Raw genomic sequence first — 16,483 nt, 5'->3', positions numbered from 1 at the left:
TTGGACGAGGGGGTAAATAGCACCCTGCTCAAATTCGCAGATAACACTAGGATGTGGGGGGATGTGGGCATGCTAGAAGGGAGGAAAAGGCTGCAATCGGACCTAGACAGGTTACAAGGGTGGGCAGACGAGAATAGGATGGGATTCAACACAGACAAGTGCAAGGTGATGCTATTGGGGAGGAAGAACCGGCACCATACCTACAGGCTGGGGAACTCCCCTCTTGTCAGTACAGAGGCGGAAAAGGATCTTAGGGTCATCATTGACTCCAAGATGAACATGGGCCGGCAGTGTGGGGAGAGTCAGGAAGGCCAACCGCACCTTGGCGTGCACCCACAGATGCATCTCGAGCAGGTTGAAAGAGGTGATCCTCCCCCTCTATGTGGCACTGGTCAGGCCGCAGCTGGAGTACTGCGTCCAGGTCTGGGCGCCGCACTGCAGGAGGGACGTGGGCAGCATGGAGAGGGTCCAGAGGAGGCCACTCGCATGGTCAGGGGGCAGCAGGGCAGGCAGTATGAGGAGAGGCGACTGGACCTGAACGTGTCTGGCCTCCACAAGAGAAGGCTGAGGGGGATCTAGTGGCCTGTTACAAACTAGTCCGAGGGGACCAGCAGGCATTGGGGGAGTCCCCGTTCCCCCGAGCATGGCCAGGAGTGACTAGAAATAAAGGTCACAAGCTGGCAGAGGGGAAATTCAGATTAGACATCAGGAGGCGCGACTTCACGGTCAGGGCGGCTAGGATCTGGGACCAACTTCCAAGAGAAGTGGTGCCGGCTCCTGCCCTGGGGGTGTTTAAGAGGAGGCTGGATGAACACCTTGCTGGGGTTGTTTGACCCCAGTACTCTTTCCTGCCATGGCGGGGGGTCGGGCTCGATGATCTACTCAGGTCCCTTCTGACCCTACTAACTATGAAACTATGACTGTAGTGGCCAGCACTCGGCAGCTCTTTAGCTCAGCTAATCAAGGGCAGCCATCAAGTTTTTCATAAGAGTAAGGATGTTGAGAGCTTGCCGCCACTGTGGCATTGCCAAAGGGGTTACCCATGGTTGTACCGAGCCCAACCATCCTAACCATTGCTAACTGTAGGTCACAGGTAGGTGACTGGATTGTGCTGGGAGAAAGTTCACAGTAAACAGTAATTTTTGTTTTAAATGCCATTCTCATTGTCACTCTCATAGGGGGGTAGATTCTCTGCCTAGGCAAAGGGCAGCATCTTTTGTTTGATCAATGCAAGTACACGTCAGCTTGATATTTTGCTCGAAGGCGAGATGAATAATGCTTGCCACAGAATCGCTCTGACTAAAGCCGAGTGCCCTGCTGCACTGCCTCGCTCCTCGTTACTGTCTCGAGAAATCCCAGTATTACCGTGTGCAGAAGACCAAGTGGTAACCACAACAACACGATTATTTATTTATTTGTTTTGCTCTTCATACAGCATCGCAGCATTAGACAGGATGACTCAATAGGTCTTTTCCATCTCACTGATGATTCATGAGTGTTCCCTGAAGCCTGTTCTCCGGTGCTTTGTCCAGTGTACTTTTCCATCATCATCTCTCTTATGCGTTTCTAAGGCGCCAGGCACAATGGTATCAAAGGAGCATTTATAGAATGATAAGCAACGGGGTTTCCACCAATTCCCTGGAGATATTCTTCCTTTTTGTTTAACAGCTTCGGGAAGGATTGCTGCATCCGTGTGCGTTAGCAGTTTCGTATTCTCACTACCCCTGCTATTCTCTCTGGAGCCAGAAAATAATTCCACTCCCTCCTTGTTATTTGCACCCTTCAAATACCAGTAGATAATAATTCAGATAATGAAGAAGCGGAATCAGCAGCATCCGTGCTATGAAGAGCATGCAATACCTTACCTGCTCTCCAGTTACTCTTAATCATCATCCTTCTTCCCCTGCAAACTTTTCCTGCTCCGTGAAAGGAAAACAAAAAACACCCCTTGAAACCTCCTGGATCCCCTAAATGACTGTGCTAAGAAACAAAAATAAAGACAGCTGAAGCAGCGCCCCTGAGAGTCTTTGTTAGCTCGACAGGCTTGGCCGCATATTAGAGAAGGGGATTAATTGTCTGTGGATACAGATCATAGGGAAAATGGACTTACTGACTGAACTGCAAGATAGATGGGGAATTTTGAATGGGAAAAATTCTAACTGGTAGCAGGGGAGGTCCTTTTTTTAGCACTGACACGTCTTCCAAAGAGATTATGGACTTAGATTAGGGGATGAGATGGACCGAAGGGGCTAGAAAGACTGGGGGAGAGACAGGGTTGAGTTCCCCTCCGTTATCATGTCCCCTCAGTGGTGTAGAGTCCGGCAAGGACCATACGACAGTGGCACAGGTAGGAGCCGCATGGTTGCAACTTCAAGTCACATCAGGGTGAGCGCTGAGAATCAGAATCAGCTTGCTGACATCTCTTCTTATCACCTCCATCTTATTTTGCAAGGTGCCGCCCTGGGATGCAATCTGCCTCAGCCTCTTTGGCACTTGTAAAGACCTGTCTTTTCAGACAGGCCTTTTCTCTGCCCTCGCCACCCTCTGCTTTTGCAAGTAAATGAACAGACATGCAGCGGGGTATGCACATACTTTCATTCTGTGCAACAGAACAAGCCTTGTGCTCTTGTGCATATGAGTTTTTTACCCCCCTCTTATGTAGCAAGTAAATCAGCATGACTAGGACTGTGTACGTGTCTTCCAGGGTTGGAGCATTACTAGGGTTGAGATGAGGACAACTCAGGTGATCTGCACCATTAAATGGACTTCTTTGCTTTTAAGAATGAATCCATCTATACCAGCTTCAGGGTGAATTAAGATCTCCTTTTGACACCTTTTTATGGGCAGGTTTTTCTTACCTAGTAGCACAGTGGAGATCTCATTCACTTCACTGGATAGGACCAAAAGAAAACTATATGGTTTGATAAGGATAAGTGCAAAGTCCTGCACTTAGCACGGAGCAATCCCATGCACCAGTGCAGGCTGGGGGTGATGGGCTGAGCAGCAGCTCTGCAGAAAAGGACCTGGGGGGACAGGGGACAAGAAGCTGAACAGGAGCCAGCAGTGTGCCTTTGGTGCCAAGAAGGCTATCGGCATCCTGGGCTGTGTTGGTAGGAGCATTACCGGCAGGTCAAGGGCAGTGATTCCTCCCCTCTATTCAGCCCTGGAGTCCTGTGTCCAGCTGTAGCCCCCCACTACAGAAAGGATGTGGACACACTGGAGAGAGTCCAGCGGAGAACAATGAAAATGGTTTGGGGCTGGGACACAACTTTCGGGGAGAGGCTGAGGGAATAGGACTTACTTAGTCTGCAGAAGAGAAGACCAAGGGGGGATTGAATAGCGGCCTTCACCTCCCTTCACCAGGGGGTACTGATGCATTCAACTACTTGAACTATTGAAGGGGGGCTGCAAAGAGGATGGAGCTGGGCTGCTCTCAGTGGGGGCAGATGACAGGACAAGGAGCAATGGGCTCAAGTTGAAGCAAAGGAAGTTGAAGTTGGATACTAGGAAAAACTCTCACCAGGAGGATAGTGAAACAGCAGCAGGCTACTCGGAGAGGTGGTAGAGTCTCCATCCTTGGAGTTTTTTAAGACCCAGGTAGACAAAATGTTGGCTGGGATGATGTAGCTGGGGCTGGCCCTGCTTTGAGCAGGGGGTTGGACTAGATGTGACCTCCTGAGCTCCCTTCCCACCCTCGTTTTCTATGATTCTGTGCTTCTGCTGCTGGCAGGCGTGTTCCCAGGTTGGCTGGGAAAGAAACAAGGCTGAATGAGTCCTAGCTAATCTGCACACTGTGGAGACTATGACTATACGCCCTGGCTTGTCAGCGCTCACATCCCTGCCACTGTTTCCCTGCCACTGCAGCAATTGTGATTTGAATTAACAACTTTTGCTACCAACAGGCAAGCCAAATGGAGGGTCGAATGCAAGCAGTTCTGCATGTTTCCATAGGAACATACGATTTGCCATATTATGTCAATTGATGATTCAGTATCCATCCTGCAGCAGTAGCTAGGACTGTTGTCTGACTCAGGCAGGTTGTGTTGTAGCTGTCCCCTGGGTGTTGTTTGCAGCACCTCCCGAGGTAGCACAGCGTCCAAACACAGCTCATTCCTTTTCCCTCGACTGGCAGGAACTGTCGGAGTACAAGTCTGCTAATCCCGTTCTTCTCCAGGGAAAGGGAAACAGGGACCAAACAGATCTTACAGGATCATGTCTGGCTACTTTAGGGAAAGCCTCTGGGAATACAAAAGAGAAAGGAAGGTTTGTAGTTTGAAGCAAAGGGGCTCATGAGAGTCGCACCTCGATTAAGACCTTCTGCCCTCCCGGCCCTGTCCAAGCCGTATGGAACAGGGTTGAAAATCCCTAAACGGATGCCCGAACTTGTGGCTTGGGCATGGCAACGAAAGGGTTAAGGACAAACAAAGCCAGTGGATGAGGAAGGATGCTTTAGGAGCACCTTGTGGGGGGCTACGGGGGTGGGAAGAAAAATAGGTTGTGCAAATGCTGGTGTCTGTGTTTTTAAGAGAACTCTTTCAGATGCCCTTTATTAGAGTAGAAGGATGATTAAAGAAGCTCCATAGGAACCCAACCTCTGCTGATCCCCGCAAGCTGCCGTCTCCTGCAAGAGGCACCAGATGCACAGGGATAGAGAACAAAGGCACCGACGCCGCTGTCAACACCGGAGTCAAGTTCATTCCAGCTGACACCCTCCTCTTCCTCCTCCTCCTGCTCCTCCGGACTTGCAGCAGATCCTGGGATCTGTACTCCCTGCTCTTCTCGCTCACCAGAGATAGGATTATTCACTACTAAGCGAACAACCTCACTACCCGAAGGCAATCCCACTCGCCTGTTACGAATAAACAGATGAACACAAAGCCAAGGCCATATCTCCTAGCTGAGCAGAACTAATGCAGCTTAAAGTGCAAAGAGAGCGCATCAATGGGGAGAAGCATGCAATTTGCTGGGATGTTCATCACCCTCTGCTTAATGCCACTTAGCGTTACACCGTGCATTGCTTGCGCTTTTAACCTCTGGCAAGGAGAACGAATGCAGGCAGAGCTCTCCTGCCGCTTGTTGCCTCCACTTGGCCTCATGACTCCCTTCTCCAGTCTTTGCAGAAGTTTGCTGAAGTTTGTGACTAGAGGCCCAAAAAGCATCCTAAAGATGATTCTTCTTTGTGAAGCGGAGGGAGGAGGAAGCTTCCTAAAGAGACGCATCCTGAGTGCTAGGGTTACACAGAAACTCAGGACATAGGGATGGAAAGGACCTTGCTCCACCTCCATGTCCAAAGCCAGGATCAACTATCTTTAAACCACTCAGGTGACCTGATCTTAACCATCTCCAATAGTGTAGATTCAACAATAAATGGTGTTTTAGCTGGCAAGGATGTTCTTCCTGACATCCAAATAAATCCTTCTTGTTGCAGTTTAATCCCAATTTGTTTCTTGTCCAGTCCTCAAAGGATGCTGACAGTAGTTTTTTACCTTCCTCTTTACTAAATTTTTGCCTACTTGAATACTAGAATTGTAATGTACGTGAAGGTTGTTTTCATTGGGTAGCATCAATCCGGACTTCGGAAGGTCTGGATCTAGAATATTTTTGCAGGGCGTGACTTTTTTGCCTATCTAGTGGCAAAAAAGTAAAGTTGCATTGCTGCCTTCTTCCAGTGCTCTGCTATGGTGGTTATCGGGTCAGTGGAGAAAGACTGGGGTCAGCAGGCTCAACGGCAAATGTTTTCTTGGCAGAAATATGGACCTGAGGCTGCTGCCGAGCCACTTATTATTGAGTTTGATTAATGCATGCAGTGTAATTATCAGACATTGGCACAACAGGTTTCCATGTGAACGTCCAAGTGGCTAATAATGGCCACTTGTTGGGATAGTGTTTTCCTGCTGTCAAATCACTATATTCCCCTCATACAACTCTTGGTTTACAACAGAAAGCTGGAAGGCAGCTTTCCTGTGCCTTGGGACTCAGCCATTGTGTGACACTGCCTGAGTGGGGGCCCTGGGCTGTGCGACAGAGTAATTCCAGGAGTTGAACATCCCCCCCTGTAACAAGTGTTTTGTATTAGCCAGTGACTGTCAGAGCAGGGGAAAGATGACCTCAAGCTACAGCCACAGGACTGGGAATCAAGCAAATTGTACTTAGCCGAAAAGCACAACTAGCAACTTTTTGATGCGGGTGTCCCAGCCTTTGTCCAACACCACATGGTTGAAGCATCAGCCCAGAGCAGGGGGCACATGAGGGACCTAGGTCCTACGCTTCTCTCTGAGCTGGTTTGAATCCTAACCTCCTCTATCACAGGGTCACAACCCCACCACCAGGACGCAGGTGAGACAGACCTGCAAGGACCTTCCTGTTGCGGGTGGGCCAATGGGAAGCCAAGAGGGGCAGCATCTTGGGTTCAGCAGGAGACCAAGCAAGGTGAAGCCTGACTGTACAGCTCATGAATGTGGCTACTGCCTCAGCAAATGGGGAATTGAACCTGTGTAGGCAATGTTGCTTGTGCATTTGGCATTACAGTTAATGGGGAAACTGCATGAATAGCATGGGCGGTAGAGATTAGGGGCTGCAACTGGTGCCCGGACTGCATTATTTGCAGGGCCTTCTACTCTCAGTCCTCATTGCACTGCTCTAGGGCATGCCAAGGCCACAGAGGCAGGCTCTCCTTGCTTGCTCTCCTTCTGGTCTCGTGACTCCTTGGATCACCTTCAAGAGGAAGGGTGTGAAAGGTTTGCACAATTATATCTGCCCCATAGCCTGGGGGAGGGTAGTAATTGCCCTCTACTGGGACACAGGCCATGTAGGTTCAACAGCACAGAGACTAAGGGGTCCCATGTAGACATCTAGCTGCAGGCCATGCTGATTCTGGCTGTCTGCATCTGGAGCTTCGTATGAAGGGTGGCAGACTCTTTCCCTGAGCCATCCAAGTGATGTATTTTGGCATTGACTTTCACACAGCTATTCTGTTTCCTGAAAGTGTGGATACGTAAGTGGGCACAATGCATGCAGGCTCAGCAAGTGCAATAGGCTATGTGTTGGCTGGGCATGTGCATGGCTATGTGCACGTGCCCATTGTGGACACAGTCTGGCATCTATAGCCCCAGAATGTAGGCAGCCCAAAACCATGACTAGAAAGGTATTGGCGGGGGGAGCACTAGAGCCCTTCAATGTTTTCAGGACTTGTCTTAGAAGCCAGAGGCATGGGCTCTCCATTCCCCTCACCCAGCAATGCATCACACCTGCTTCTCTCTGACTTCCTAGTACAGTACTCTGACCATTACATCCCAGCTCAGCCACTGTCCAGACTCCTCTCTGGTCCTGCTTTTGAAGCTGGCTCCTTGAGAAGGTAAGGGAGGGACATATACGGGGCCAAGAGGAAGCAAGCAAGCCAGAGGGTGTTGGACTCAGTGTGATGGTTGCTGGCCCAGAAGGGAAGGGAGCAAAGTTTCTAGACTGGGATGGGCCTTATTTCTCATGAAGCAGAAACTCCCTCTCCTTTATTATTTTTTTTTCCTGCAATGACTATTAAGTATAAGGGAACGTGGTGAAGTTTCAAAAAGGATCGCCAAGGTCAAACCCCTTCAAGATAAGGGGAAACTAGAACCAGGGTCTCGGTCCTCCCAAGCAAGTGCTAAACCACATGTAGTATCTATGCATGCAGATGGGTTATATACCCAAGGAGCAGAAGTCCTACCTACATGTAAGCGCCAAAACTACCACTTAGATGACTACAAAACCCCGCTTCAAGAATGAAAGGGCAACAGAGTGGCACCCAAAGCATCTAAAACAGGATTTAGCCCTTAATATTTCCATGTACTACTTCCCTTCCTCCAATATGATGGGGTGATAGTCCTGCCTTTCTCTCCACCTTTATCTGCCTTGGCTAGTGTTGCTGGGTTAGGGATTGTGTCTTAACTGTGTGTATATATGATGTGTGTACCTTGAGAGATCCCATTTTCTTGTAAGCCATTTTCATACTGACATCGCTGCAAGAGAGAGCCTTTTAGAGGAATGGAAACAGCAGCATTTCCAGCCAGGTTGAGTTGACTTTATAAGTTAGTCGCTTCCAGCCCCGTGTATGCTTTGAGAACACACAAAGAAAAAAAAATGCATGAATAGATGAATTTGATGAAAGGGAGAACTGTGTGCATTTCTCATCCACCTCTCTGCCCTAGAAACACCTCAATTTAAGGAGCCTTCATTATAGTCCAAACAGGCTAAATAACATCACGGCTTCTAAGCAGAGACAGCCAAGAGTACCAAGTCTGACAATGGTTTTTGTGCTGTGGACAATTGTCCATTACAGAGAAGAGTAAGAGGGTTTATGTAATGCAATGGGGAATACAATTTAGTTCTCTTCACAACCGCTGTGGCAAATTAGAGAAAAAAGAATTATTAAAAAAAGAGACAATCTTTGTTCGGGGAAAAGCAGGCTTTACTGAAAGCGTCATCACAGCACTGTAGATTACTTCTGAACAAAGGCCTATATAAAAGCTAAAATCCAAGAGATTCTCTGTGTCAGTAATGCAGTTCTCAGATTAATCTGGTGTCTGATTAGATTCAGCGTCAAAGAGCTGGAATATGTTGTTGCTTTCCTTTGCTGCCGCGTTATGTTTTTTTTTTATTATTATTTCTTGTTCTTGCCTCTTTAATCTATCCCAAATACAACACCACTAAGCAAATAATAATGCAGGAATAACAAATCTGGATTTAAACTTGGATTTATTCCTGCTTTGGGCAGGGAGTTGGACTAGATGTGACCTCCTGAGGTCCCTTCCGGCCCCCATCCTGCATCCTGCAGGTTCCAGGTTTTATTTATGCATAAATACTGATTTATACATATATAAAACATGCCACTCATGGTTTTCAAACATGGTTGGGTAAAGTGAAGTGCCCAAGGACCTAACTCTGTCCATTCTTGGGGTTGCAAGATGTTCCACTGAGTTCAACGCACAGACTTGCATGAGTAAATGACTCCTTGACCATAGAAAATGAGGGTTGAAGGGACCTTAGGAGGTCACATCTAGCCCAACCCCCTGCTCAAAGCCCTAACTAGATCGTCCCAGCCAGCAGCTTAAGTGATGGCAAAATCAAAAGAAAGATCTAGTGATGAAAGCAATGCATTGGGATACTCGAGTTCCCTGCTTCTTCCATAGAGTAGCTTCCTTTGACTTTGGGCAAGGTACTGATGCTCAGATCATCAGAGGACTTGAAGCACAGCGGGTTCAATCCACAAAACGACATAGAAGCTGTAGTGTCCAGCACTGTGGTGCCTTAGGGCATGCTGAAATCCATACCTTCAAGTTAGGCCTCCTAAGGTGATGGAGGTAGGGGCACCTAAGAAGGGGATTTAGGAAAGCCAGCACCCAGAGCAGGGAACCAGATGTTACGGTCAAGAGGGAACGCTGAAGAAATGGGACCATTGCAGGCCTCACCTGTCAGGTGCCTATTTGCGACGCCCAGCTGGAATTCGGCACTCGAGGCATCATTATCTCATAAAACACCACAGGTAGTGATGTGCATTTCCTCAGCCCTGTCTGTTATCCAGCATTCACCTGGAGAAGTTTGAGATCCAGGGGCCTTGACCTTGTACCTCCCATTTCTTAGGAGAAGAGCATAGCCCTATTACTTAGTGGTTTGGACACTCCCATAGGAGAGAGGAGACCTAGGTCTCCAGCATGTATTCATTTCTCAGTAAAGTTGGCGCAGGACTGTGTCTTCCTTCTTCCAGCTGAATCCCTATCCAAGAGGTTACTCCCCTTCCACCACAACTCCTGCTCAGTTATTCTCCACAGAGTAGATTGGACCCCCAGATGTGCAGCACTGTCCAGACTCAGATGGTTTTGGGCAAATGATGGTACCTCCCAAATGCAAGGGGAAGCAACTTAGAGATAGGCAACAGCTGAGGAGAGGTTAGACCAAGAGTAGGTACCTAAGAACATCTGTAAACCTCTGGTTTTATGAGTAACCACCTGCAGAATTAGACTTTTACACGTCATGCCCAAGAACTTATCTTGGCCTTCTAAAGTCACCGAAGGCTTTTCATGGACTTCACTGGGCTTTCGATCCAAAGGCAGAACAACACAACCATGCACTTGTGGCAGCTGCTGCACGCAGGGAAGCATCCAGGTGCTGCTGTGCTGCACGGCTGCAGTACGGCTGGGTTTTTTCCCACCCTCCTCCCCAACTGTGCCACTGTTTCAATTCATCCCATATTCTCCTATGGGTTTGTAGTTGCTAATTAGTATCTTCCCACTTAGCAAGCTCTGCAAGCAGCAGCCTCTTTATAGTTTATTTTATTCTCGGCAGTAATCTTTCCAGCTGCCCCAAGTCCCTAAGTTTTCAAGGGGCATTTCTCTTGCCCATTAGTATTAATAATGGAGAGCAGTTGGTCTGGATGAATATTCTCCACCAGGCATTAGTTCATCAAGGTTAACTGCTATCAAATGAGCCATATTGTCCTTGTAAGTTTGCAGAAGTCAAATGAAAGTAGTATCAGCTGCAAAAATGGCCATGTGTGCACATGCTCAAGGGGGTAGGAGATAAAAAAACCAGGGCGGGCTAAAAATAATTCTAGGTGGGCCAAGTTTAGTTTATGATCTAAAACATTTCTTTTTGGTCCTGTGGGAAATATTTTATTGGGTCATTTCTTAATGCACAGAATGACCCAAGGTAAAGATGTGAGTAGAAGGCAAACACTTATCTCAGTTGAGGGCAGGGCAGGCACCGGCATGTCTCGGAAATCAAACCAAAGGCTGAATGCATTGTAAGTCAGAGCAGACTGTTCTGAGTTTGGCCAAGCTGTGCAGCCAACTTTTGCAGCAGTGTCCTGCAAGTCCCCTCCTTTATGCCCCACTTTGTACTATACTACCTGACTCAGCTATGGAGCTGGTCCTTTAACAGAAGCTGACCTTTATCTCCTCTCCTCCTGGCCCTCTGCTGCCCTTTGCCCTGCTTAGATGTGGGCCAAACCAGGACTGGGAAAGTAGGCACCTTTCTTCCCTATGTCCTATCCTCCTCTGCTGTGGGAGAGCCTTTCCCACATTCCTTTGCAAGCCGAATATTGAAAGCACCATATGCAGTATATCCTGGTATTGACCCATGGCACCCCCTCCTCACTAGGTTCTGGTACACTGTGGGCACGTTTATACAAGACACTTACTGCGCAGTAGCCTAATATGCTGCACAGTAGCGTGCTGGTCAAACACTACTGCTCAGTGTTATTAAGCTACTGCACAGTGGCTGTCACCCAAAAACGGTGCACCGGCACTACTGTGCAATAGCGCACATTACTGTGCATTGAGTTAGTACTGTATTAAGCAGGTACTAAACTAAATACGCAGTAACTACTGCACAGTCACGAACATGTAGATGCACCTATTGAGGACATACCAGGTGACAGAACAAGGAGCAGCGGTCTCAAGTTCAGCAAGGGAAGTTTAGGTTAGATATTAGGAAAAACTTTCTCACTAGGAGGGTGGTGAAACACTGGAACAGGTCATCCAGAGAGGTGGCAGACTCTCCGTCCTTGGAGGTTTGGAAGACCTGGCTTGACAAAGTCCTGGCTGGGATGATGTAGTTGGGGCTGGCCCTGCTTTGAGCAGGGGGTTGGACTAGATGTGACCCCCTGAGGTCCCTTCAACCCTCATTTTCTGTGATTCTACGTGAGCAGAACTTGGTAACTCGGCTGACAAAAATGGAGGCGGCAGGGATCTTAGGCAGGCTCGATTTAAGGCAGACACTGTGAGGATCTCTGTTTAGGGGCCTGCAGAGATGTAGGTGCCTCATTCCATTTGTGAGCCTAGCCCCTAACCCCAGGAGAGATCTCCATGGAAGACAGACGTTCCCTGAGGCGGTCATACCGCTTCTTCTCAGGATTTCCCACCGCTCCCTTACTCAGCTCCAACATGACCTTCAGCGTGGTGGGCTCTGCACATCCCACTCTCAGGGCCCCATATCTCTCCATGACCCTAAGGCATTTAACTGGAAGTGTTGCATGCTCCTCCATCACAAGACATCTTGGCAGTGGTGGGGCTTGCCCTGAATGACTAGGAGCAAATGAGCGTAGCAGAGATGAAATGAAGAGCTGAAGGCTAAACCTCTCAGGAAGGAGGAGCAAGGTCCTCATCTGGGGCTCCTGGATTCTAAATTATTGACTATTATTGCCTTCATCAGTGTCCCAGACATTTATTTTAATTGCTTAATACATTGGACTAGATGCACTACTGGTCTAAATCAAAGTAGTGCCATTACAGCCATGTTAATTCAAGCCTTTAAAGAAGTCATTTGGCCCTGAATGGTGCCAGCAATGAATACTAAACCATGTTGGCTCAAACCACCCAACAATCATTTCGTGGCTGCAGAGCCTCTTCATTCATACACCCCAGGCAGGCTTTCTTCCAGGCCCACAGACTCACTGTTGCCGATTTAAATAGGTTTTGTAATGTCGTTTTCTTTTTCTTTTCTTTTTTTTTCCTGTCTACAAATCGAGATACAAAATCCCCACTAGCTGCACAGCCTGCCAAAAAAGACGGCTTGTGTTGGTATTGGAGTGTGTTTACATGTCAGACATATGGTGCCCCTCATCCCAGTCCAAACAGAAACCTTGGAATCTGCATCCTTGGAGAAAAAGCTGATCCAAGATCCACAGGATTAGCTTAGGTTTTGTCTCTCTCATGCACACATACGTACCGTGAGCCATATGAGTGCTGCCTGCTAGTCTTAGAAAAGCAGCTACTGCAGGAATGGTTTGATTGGGCCGAGTTAACTTCTGTAGCCCTGAGGAGTGAAGGATGGAGGAGCATGGTCAGCTATCTGTGACACTGATTTTCCTTTCTCTTGTGGCCACAGATACTGGGCACCTGTGCAATTAGTTGCCTCCTTTGCAGGGTTAGTCTTTTCCATTCAGTCCATTTCTGGTATAAGAGTAATGGAATATAAAAAATGAAAGGGAGAGGGAGATATTTCCAAAGAACCAGGTTGGGTTTCATATTTCATCATCAGACATATGCAGCCAGGAGCACTTCATGGGGCAATAACTGCTTGTGCGAGCTGGTTTTACTATGCAGACCTATGGGGAAGAGATTGAGGTTGCTACCTGTGTTGTCCCTTGCCAAATGACCCAGTTCTTGGCCTGAAGTTCCTACATATTCACATCCCATACATTTTCTTTTTTTAAACACCAGATTTACTGCCTTTCTGGTGCTTTGCTTTCCTGGCAATTCAGGAGAACAACAACATCAAATTCTGCTCAAGCTCGATTATTCCCAGTGTTTCCTTGCAGCACTTCTTCGTCTCCCCTGCCAATCACCATTCTTCCTGCCCCTGCAAAATATATTCTGCTCTTTCCTCTATTCCCGGGCTGGATGCAGCCAGGCACACTTGTATGCGATTGCATATCTGTGCCTTACCACCAACAGTGTATTTATTCGGGACCATCTCGACCGGTCATCCTTTCATCAGCTGGCACTTGATATCAGGAAATCTCTGAGAAACCCATGAATACTTATCAGTTATTCTTGCTTTTGCAGAGCACCAGATCACACCATGAAGTGGAACGGACTCTGGGCGTGCTTCAGATTCAGGCCATACATCAATGTCTGCTTTACTGAATATATTAAAAAGGCTGTAACCAATAAACACTGTAACTGTATGAAAGGAAAGCTAGGTTTTGTACCATTTATTAGACATTGTGAATGAGTTTTCCCTTGATTTCCTTCAATTAAGACAGACACTGTGCTTGACCTTGTTTTATGGATTTTACTTGTCCTATGTATCTGGAGAATGTTGTCCCATTGCTGCCAACGCCTGGCATTTCGTGTGCTTGAAGATATGTAGCTGTTAGTTCATCTTTATTGTTTGTTCTCTCAACATGTTCCTGATCGCTAATTTTGTTCATTTAAAGCCATGAAAGTCAACTTGTTTGGGTTGCTTCTTTTATTTTTATTTTTTTTACAAGTTCCAACATTATCTAGGGAAAAAAATTCACATACCATGAACTGCTGATTTAGAAATCACTCTTCGGGACCAAATAAAGACATTTTTAGGATCACATGTGACACGTTAGGCAGGCTGCTTAAATATTTAGCTGGTTTATACATTTGTACCTCTACATACACAAAGCAACATGCATTTATTTCTGGGAAACAGTAGTGAAAGCACAAGGCATTTGAGACTGAATATTACCCTCTCGCTGGTGGGGGAAAAAAGGGAATGTGATAATCTCATGGGGAAAAAAATAATTTCAAAGCTTCAGTGGTTCAAAACAAACTCAACATTTTGTTGTCTTATGACCTTTTTCACATCTTTTACACTGCAAGTTTGATAGAAAAAAAATGTTATTAAAATCCACTTTTATATGCTTCTTTTACCCCCAAGAAAGAAAAAAAGGAAGAACAGCTTTTGGTCAGTAAAAGGGGGAAATCATTAAATGTTGATTAAATTGTCACATAAGATGCTGCAGAAAATCTCCAAAAAAGTGAAGTAGATAATTAGCCATGAGATGTGTCATTGTTTGAAAGAGAGCATTTTAAAGAAAAATACCTTCCAAGGGACCATTTTAATTATCTCTATATATTGAATATCTTTGGCCAAATAGAAAGGTTAGAAACCTACAGCAAACCAGATCCTCACTCAGCTGCCGAATTGACCCCAACAGAGCTATGCCAGTGCTTGCAGGCTCAAGCCTTGGGCACTAAGGGCCAGTTTCTGCAAGACCAACTTTGCCACCGACTCAGTTGGATCCTGAGAAGTGTTGAGCACAAGAAATCCCCACTGAAACCACTGTGGTTCCTAGAGGGTTCGCAACCTAAACACTCACTTAATCAAAGGATTGTGAAAAATTCATAGGCTCCTCTAACAATATATTTCCCAACCTAGCAAGTAAAACTCAGTGAGTTACATACAGAGCTAATGCACAGGAACTGCTCATAAAAGAACTGAATAAAAAGGAAGGCAAATATTTTTCCCAAGTGAATTGAGTGTGGGCCAAAGAGGCAAAATGCAATGCCTGTTGCTCTTCCAGTTTGGTCACAGAGCTATTTCTGTTGGCGGGGGGCGGATCTTTGGCTTTCCAATTCAGCTGCAGAGCTGAAACTACCAGCAAGTTTGCCAAGTTGGTTAAGGATGGGTTTTTCTCATATGGATGGCACCCATCAAGAGAGATATATAGTGAAACTGTCAACCAGCTGCTACACAGCAAGCACTCTTGGTATTAAAGTCCCAGACCGGTTACTCAGAGTCATATTATGTACTAGCGGTCCTTCTTTGTTAACCCTTCAGGGAATCTACGTTATTATAGGCCATTTATTGACAACAGGAAACACTATTTAAAAACAAAAAACAGTCCTTCCACGAGACTGCTATAATGCAATGTATTTATTCTGAATTCATGTTTTCCATTGATTTGCACATTACAGGGGTATATTCTTCTTATTTCCATGACAAATTAATCCAGCAATACCATTAAAGTGCTGTTTACGCTCTTATTGTTTATGTAAACAAGTAAAAGTTGCAACAGTTCTGTTATATTTAGATTGCTATAGGAGCATGCAGATGTCACCCTTGCATTGTAACAGGTTTTAGATGTATCATTTGATGTGGATACAGTGGTTACATTTGCATGTCCCCTAAAAATAGGTAGCCACACAACCCACATTCAGTGCCAGCCAGAGAATTTGTGACCCCCATCTCACTCCAGAATACCCTAGGGCTGCAGTGGGTAGATTGTTTTTATGAGATGTTCAAATACCTCCAGGCAGAGAGGAGAAAAAATGAGTCTAGGTACCCTGCTCCCATTGAACTAATAGGTATTGGCATCACCTTCTTCCTTGGCCATGTTTCATATCAGGCCTGGTCCAGAAGATGTGCTCAGGCCCTGCAGGTGAGACAGTCACAGGCACACTTAGCATCAGGACCCTACCAGCAATTGGCTGCTGAAGGTTTTATCATGACTAGGCATGCCCAGAAGTAAAGCAGAAAAGAGTAGAGTAGCCCAGCAGATAATTTTATAGACAGGAACTTGGGCCCCCTGCAAAGATATGGTGCCTCCTGGTTTAGGCAATAGCCGAGTAGGGCTTTTGGCGATGGAAATGTTAGAATTTTGTGCTTATTGGGGCAGTTAGAAGGGATTCAGATGTAGAGGCCTTTTGTGGCTCTAGCCTCTGGTTCTCTGGATATAAAGAAGAGATCATTCTCCAAGATGGTCAATTCAAGCATCAAACATTTCCTAGCTCTATTTGACCTTGGGTAGTTCCAGTGCATACATTAGGGTGTAACGTATCAGAACTCCTACATTCGCTGAAAAAAAAAAACACTTACTGGAGAGGGGAATGGGAAAGACTTAGAGTCGATTGTGTTACATACTAGAAAGACCTCTGCTATACCCAGTGCATTATGGGTCTGCTACAGGGCCCATTACATTGAATAAACCTATGCGATACCATGACTCATTATTCCCCAATTTTGGTCATTTCCT

At 46.5% G+C, this 16,483-nt stretch overlaps 1 protein-coding gene across 2 annotated transcripts in view; it reads left to right on the top strand.

Annotated features, from left to right (window-relative positions):
* TSNARE1 (t-SNARE domain containing 1) overlaps positions 1–15,342 on the top strand; it is a 571,939-nt gene extending 556,597 nt beyond the window's left edge. For both annotated transcript variants that reach the window (XM_019553440.1, XM_019553422.1), the window contains one exon: positions 13,539–15,342. In XM_019553440.1, the coding sequence (XP_019408985.1) occupies positions 13,539–13,558 (20 nt within the window). In that variant the 3' untranslated portion in view covers positions 13,559–15,342. The remainder of the gene's footprint in view (positions 1–13,538) is intronic.
* The last annotated feature ends 1,141 nt before the right edge of the window (positions 15,343–16,483 follow it).

This window comes from Crocodylus porosus, unplaced genomic scaffold (assembly GCF_001723895.1).
Source record: "Crocodylus porosus isolate Cpor-Errol unplaced genomic scaffold, CroPor_comp1, whole genome shotgun sequence".
Classification (NCBI taxonomy): Eukaryota; Metazoa; Chordata; order Crocodylia; family Crocodylidae; genus Crocodylus; species Crocodylus porosus.
The sequence above is the reverse complement of the archived record's forward strand: the minus strand, read 5'-3'. Positions and strand labels throughout refer to the sequence as shown.